This window comes from Xenopus laevis, chromosome 5S (assembly GCF_017654675.1).
Source record: "Xenopus laevis strain J_2021 chromosome 5S, Xenopus_laevis_v10.1, whole genome shotgun sequence".
Taxonomy (NCBI): domain Eukaryota; kingdom Metazoa; phylum Chordata; class Amphibia; order Anura; family Pipidae; genus Xenopus; species Xenopus laevis.
This window is the reverse complement of record NC_054380.1, coordinates 116,982,819-116,989,377: the sequence shown is the minus strand read 5'-3', so window position 1 is coordinate 116,989,377 and position 6,559 is coordinate 116,982,819. Positions and strand designations below refer to the sequence as shown.

The 6,559-nt window shown below is 41.9% G+C and overlaps 1 protein-coding gene across 1 annotated transcript in view; it reads right to left on the bottom strand.

Moving 5' to 3' along the window:
- Positions 1 to 329: 329 nt before the first annotated feature.
- The window catches only part of atp1b3.S (ATPase Na+/K+ transporting subunit beta 3 S homeolog), a 32,068-nt gene continuing 25,838 nt past the window's right edge, over positions 330 to 6,559 (bottom strand). Inside the window, 2 exon segments of the mRNA NM_001087779.1 lie at positions 330 to 1,909; positions 3,635 to 3,718. Coding sequence (NP_001081248.1) covers positions 1,742 to 1,909; positions 3,635 to 3,718 — 252 coding nt within the window. The 3' untranslated portion in view covers positions 330 to 1,741.

Here is a 6,559-nt window from a genome sequence, read left to right as displayed (position 1 = left end):
AACATTGCCTTTTGTGGTTTTGTTGGATTTTATTGATTTTATACCATTTCGCTCTGTTCTGTTTCTTCATTTTGCTCATGGAAATTTTGTCTGCTATTTTTCCATTTGGGGGGTCTCTGTGTGCGACAGTTTGGTAAATCTATGCATATTGGGCATCAACCTGTTTAGTAGACCCCATGCGTTCATATTTAGGATGCTTTTTGCTGTAATGATACAAAATGTGGGGTATATAATGGGGTAAAATGCAAGCTTTGTGACTATTTTCAGAAATTTCATAAAAAGCGTTATGTTTAGCATAGCTTTGCAGTTTAAAAAAATAGGAATTTTTCTTTTTTTTGTGGATTTTTTTGCAGAGGTGGAAATACATGAAAAAGGCAAAATTAGAAAGCTCAGTTTCTCCCGAAAAAAAACCAATGTATAGTTTTCCTAGGTAAACTATAGGTTACCCCTTAAATTGAGAGGGCACAAATGTTTCCAAAACAGCTGGCATTTTGTGTAACCAAAATGTGAAATTCTGATGGAAAATTTGCCAGTTTTTGTGACTTTCACCGCATGCGCAGTTGTTTGGGACCGGAAATTTACTCCAACTGCGCATGCGCAGAAAATGCGTCAATGTGTGAAGATTACCGGAGAAGAAGAAGATGGCTGCCGTGAACTCAGAGGCCTGAATCTGCACAGAGGGGTAAGTAAAAAATTAGGGGTATTTGCCCATTGAGGGGGGGGCAGGTAGGCTGGGGGAGGATGGAGGGGGGTCTACACAGGGTAGGGAGGGTTCTGCTCTATTTTGGCCCAATTCTTTTACAGGTATTAGTTAAGCAGTCGATTTTGTGGAAAGGGTTCATCTCTAAAATTAGGAATACTAAAGGCTCCGGTCTTTAGCCCAATACAGGGCTGAAGAATCAAAAAGACATGATAATAACACCCCTATATGCTGTGAATAATAAGTTCTGTTTCGTTACATACAAAGCAACAAGCCAGCAAGGGACACAGACAGCCAATGAGCATGAAAGAACAGGCAGTCTATTCCATCTGAAGCCTCCGCACTTTTAAAATCCACTTTATTTTGCTTGTTTCATACAGGACTTAAGGCATCTGCACAAGACACACAATTCTTGCAGAGGTTATAAAATCTTTCCTTTTTTTTTTTTTCATCATATTTTTGTTTTGTTTGTATCACTGTTTGTACAGGTTGGTCAGGTACCATTTACTTGTGTCATTTTTGTTCCCTAAAACGGTGTAGGCATTTGAGATATGACAGTTAAACCAGTGTTAAATCAATTAAATATTTACATAGCACGACACATTAAGCTTGTAACACATTTACATTGGGGTCGAGGGGGAGGGGAATGGAATAAAACCACATCAAAAATTGGACGAACACCACCAGTATTATGTTCGGAAACAGCTATATACAAGTCCCCTAATATGAAATGACCATTATATTTTTCTTTTTTTTTTTTGTAAACTGTCGCCCCATTGGGCAGGCGGATGCTGTATGCAGGGGCTGTAACCTCTTCTGAGCTGGAGCAGCCAGGGAAAACCCCTCTGCAGCACGGAAGAGGTTAAAAGATCATGTTTGGAAGCACATTGCTATTATGCTACCCTGAATCATTTGCCAATCGATCATCCTCCTAGATGGTTCCAGGTCCGAGAATAGCAGGTCAGGCCGATAAAAAAATATAATTAAAAAAAAAAAATAATAATAATAATGACACAACTGGCCACAAATCTTGTGTTTCCTTTACTCCGTTATTTTCACTTTGAATGTCACTCGCCCCAGGAACTTATCTCTCTCGTCCTCATTCTTAAGGTTGCGGGATCCATGGATCTTGCACTCGACGGCAATCTCCTCCGAGGTGAAGTTAGAGGGAGAGATTTTCACAGCGACTACAGGCTGAACATAATTTACCTGCGGACAAAAAGAAAAAGACACCTCTTCTGATAAATAACAGCCGCACCATTGACATGGCAGTCGGTTTAAGCAGGGACACCAGGTTGCTATTGGATACTGGTCCTATGAGGGTAGAACTGTAACATTCAGCACTGCAGAGCTGACAAGGAGCAGGACTGCCAGAAAGTCATAGGGGTATATTTATCAAAGAGTGAAGTTAGAGGTCCACTTGTGTGAAATAACGCCTCTTTTTTTTTTTTGCAAAGGTGTATTTATCAAAACGCAAACTTTCACCCTCTGATAAATACCCATAGAAATGAATGGAGAGAGGAGGCATTTCACTCTAGACTGTGGCGATCTCTAACTTCACTCTTTGATAAATATACGCCATAGGCTAGTCTGCTAAAGAGCTAGCGATCATCTGCTACGGGACTGACATCCAAGTAGAGTGCAAGAAGCCCAACACTCACAGCCCAATTTGCAACACTTGATGTTTTGGATGATGCTCTTAGGGTGGCCATACACGATAAAACCTCGCCAAATTAGCGAATCTTTCTCTAATATTCCCACCAACAGAAGGGCAATTGTTCGGCCCTAGGGCTGAATGATCAGATTACGACAAGAGAACGGGCACTGACCACACGAGGACCACATCAACTAGCCGACGCTGTCCATGAATCTGACATGTGGCTAGACATATTGTCAGTTTCCCAGCTGCCCCCAGTCATGTGACTTGTGCTCTGATAAACTTCAATCACTCTTTACTGCAAGTTGTTGAACTCCCTTTCCCGCCCAGCAGCCTAACAACAGAACAATGGGAAGGTAACGAGATAGCAGCTCCCTGGGAGATCTACGAACAGCACTTAATAGTAAAAGCCAGGTCCCACTGAGACTGATTAAGTTACGTTAAGTAGGAGAAATAACAGCCTGCCATAAAGTAATTCCATCCTAAAGTGCAGGCACAAGTCACATGACTGGGGGCAGCTGGGAAACTGACAAAATGTCTAGCCCCATGTCAGATTTCAAAATTGAATATAAAAAAATCTGTTTGCTCTTTTGAGAATTGGATTTCAGACCAGAATTCTGCTGGAGCAGCACTATTAACTGATGTGTTTTGGAAACACAGTATCCCTTTAAAGAATCTTATCGAACTGGTATATATATTTAAGTAAATATTTCCCTTTTACATCTCTTATCTTAAACCACTATTTTGTGATGGTCTGTGTGCTGCCTCAGAGATCACCTGACTAGAAATACTACAACTGTAACAGGAAGAAGAGAGGAAGCAAAAGACAGAACTCTGTCTGTTAATTGGCTCATGTGACCTAACATGTATGGTTTGTTTGTGTGCACCGTGAATCATACGATCCCAGGGGGCGGCCTTTATTTATTTTTTTAAATGGCAATTTTCTATTTAGGATTTCCCAATGGCACATACTACTAAAAAAAGTATATTATTATGAAAACTCGTTGATTTACATGAAACACTTTTACATGAGCTGTTTTATGCAATATCTTTTTATAGAGACCTACATTGTTTGAGTTATAGTTTTCCTTTAAAATCTCTGGCCTGTGCCCACTACACTGTATTCAGTCTTCATCAAGGTGTCAAACCCCAACATCACTGCCCTATGTCTGGTTACAACTTCCCCATCACGAAGGCGGACGACGGATAGTGAATACATGGAACTTAAAAAAAAAAAGAACATACATTGCAGAGTAAAGGTTATAATCATTACTTACATGGGTTTTCTTCCCATAATAAGGAAAGTACATCAAATCAATCTTCCCACTATCAGGAAAATACTGCAGGTTCACATCTTCTGTCTGAAATAGAAATGTGCCTTTGGTTTAGTCACAACAGCAGAAAAGCAGTGCAGCTAAACTTGAGCTACCAGATACTGATGTGTGTCACTACTTGTAGTACAATCTAATAGTGTAGTCAGGCTTTACTGGCGGTACATATATAAAGAAGAGCATTAGGCACTGCCTGCAAACTCACAATGGAGTCTAAACACTGGTGCAAAGCAACTGCTATACTTGGAATATAAAGTATATGATGAGAGTCTGACTCTCTCCACAACAGAGATCCCCAACCAGTGGCTCGCTACTAACATGTTACTCATCAACCCCTTGGATGTTGCGCTCAGTGGCCTCGAAGCAGGTGTTTATTTTTGAATTTCAAGCTTCGGGGGCATGTTTTAAGTTGCATAAAACCCATGTGTACTGCCAAACAGAACCTCCACATAGGGGCTCCAAGTAGCCAATCACAGCCCTTTTTTGGCACCCCCTGGAACTACTTGTGTTACTCCTCGACTCTTTTTACATTTAAACGTGGCTCAAGGGTAAAAATGGTTGAGGACCCCCGCTATAAAGCTGGTCATAGATGTAAACATTTTTAAAAGATCTTTTGGTTATTGTGAGACCACGATTATCTCGAAACGATCGTTTAAAGGAGAAGGAAGGCTAAAACTAGGGATGCACCGAATCCAGGATTCGGTTTGGGATTCGGCCTTTTTCAGCAGGATTCGGATTCGGCCGAATCCTTCTGCCCAGCCGAACCGAATCCGAATACTAATTTGCATATGCAAATTAGGGGCGGGAGGGAAATTGCATGACTTTTTGTCAGAAAACAAGGAAGTAAAAAAATTTTCCCCTTCCCACCCCTAATTTGCATATGCAAATTAGGGTTCGGATTCGGTTCGGCCGAATCTTTCACGAAGGATTCGGGGGTTCGGCCGAATCCAAAAAAGTGGATTCGGTGCATCCCTAGCTAAAACTAAGTAAACTTGATCAAAAAGGTCTATATAAATATACCAGTAAACCCTCAAAGTAATGCTGCTCTGAGTCCTCTGTCAAAAGAAACAGCATTTCTTCTTCTATTGTGTGCACATGGGCTTCTGTTTTCAGCATAAACCTCCAGGGCACGGGCTTGAGCATGCTCAGTTTGCTCCTCGCCCCCTCCCTGCTGTAATCTGAGCCCAGAGCTATGAGTGACCAGGGAGAGACTGAGGTAGCAAGCGATGTCACACCCAGCTAATAGGGCAGCTGCTATCCTAAACAAACAGAGTTTCTAGAGATATTTACTCAGGTATGGTAAAGCATTCTACAGAATAAATATAGTGTTATAGTTTGCACGACTGTGGCTAATCTATTGGCTATAAAATGTCTCTGTAGTTTTCCTTCTTCTTTAAATGTATGATTTGTCTATCAACTAAAAAGACCATTTCAGGAGATATTGCCAGGAAAACTGAAGGAAGCTGCCTGCTTGGCCCTGCAAAAATAGATAAGATTGCACTGGGACCGATAAAGATTTTTTTAACCTGGCCGATCAATTTTCTGACAGATGTCGGACGAAAAATTGTAAGATGTACGATCGTTCGATTACCACTAACCTCACAATTTGACAGATTGGTCGGATTACACTAAAGATCTTTTTGTCTATGGGGACCTTTAGAAATCAAGCATTTGGATATACCCATGCCTGGCTACCACATCTTCCTATTCAATAGTATGAGCAGGGGCATATTTACCATATAGGCCTGTGCTTAGTGCAGCAGATTTAGGGTTAGGGCACACACTCAAATTCGGGGAGAATAGTCGCCCGGTGACAAATCTCCTCTTCTTCAGGGCGTCTAAATTGCCTCCTTCCGGCCGGATTGACACTCAGAGCAATTCATTTTCCAAAGTCGCCCGCAATTTTCTTGTGAGGCAACTTCGGGGAAAAAAGGAGCTCCGAGTGCCATCCCGCCGGCTATTAACATTCTAGCTGGCGGGAGGCAGTTTGGGGAGATTAGTCGCACGGGAGAAGAGGAGATATGTCGCCGGGCGATTAATCTCCCCAAATCTGAGATTGTACCCTGACCCTTAAGGTGGTGGCCCTCGGATGCCTATATACTAAAATGCTGAATCTGCCAGCAGAGGTGGGGTTTCCATTGATCATTGCACTGTGACATCATGTTCATTGATGTCCCGCGGGGACCTTGAGTATGAAGATTGGTGACAGTTAGAGAGGGCTACTTTTTTATGCCGGTTATATGCCAGATGGCAGTGACAGATAAAATATCCCATGTACCAGTGTCCAAAGTTATCTAATATAGACTAACAGTAACACAATTGCATTTTTATAGGCAACCATTCAGACAAGTGACACATTTAGTGTTCAGATATTTACAGGTAATCCTGCTAAAGAAGCATTTCAGTGCACAGCATTTAGGCCAGAGGAAGATACAAGATACAAGCCTCCTTAGCCTATGCGGGAACACAAAATTTCACAAGGTGATGGGTTTGTGTATTCAGCTGTTGTTCGGACTTACAGGGATGTTGCTGTGTGTGTGTGTGTGTGTGTGTGTGTGTGTGAAAGGAGCATTTTTGCAGCTGTACTTCTTAAGCATCTACAAAGGGCTTTGCCCAATATCAATGGCTAGCAGGAGGCCTTGGACTGAAGCCTGCAGGCACATTCTCCAGCCACACAGAACACACACTTCAGCTATTCTGGGGTTTGGATGAAGCAAATGATTATGGTTACATTTCACTTAGCGCCATCAACTGTGTGAAGTTATTCATGTAAATCTCCAAAACAACCAACTTTTCAAGGTGGTCAACAAAATCTGCCAACTTAGTCCTTCCTGATCAGGTGTGCAGCTCACTAGCCTGTAATAAGCCATA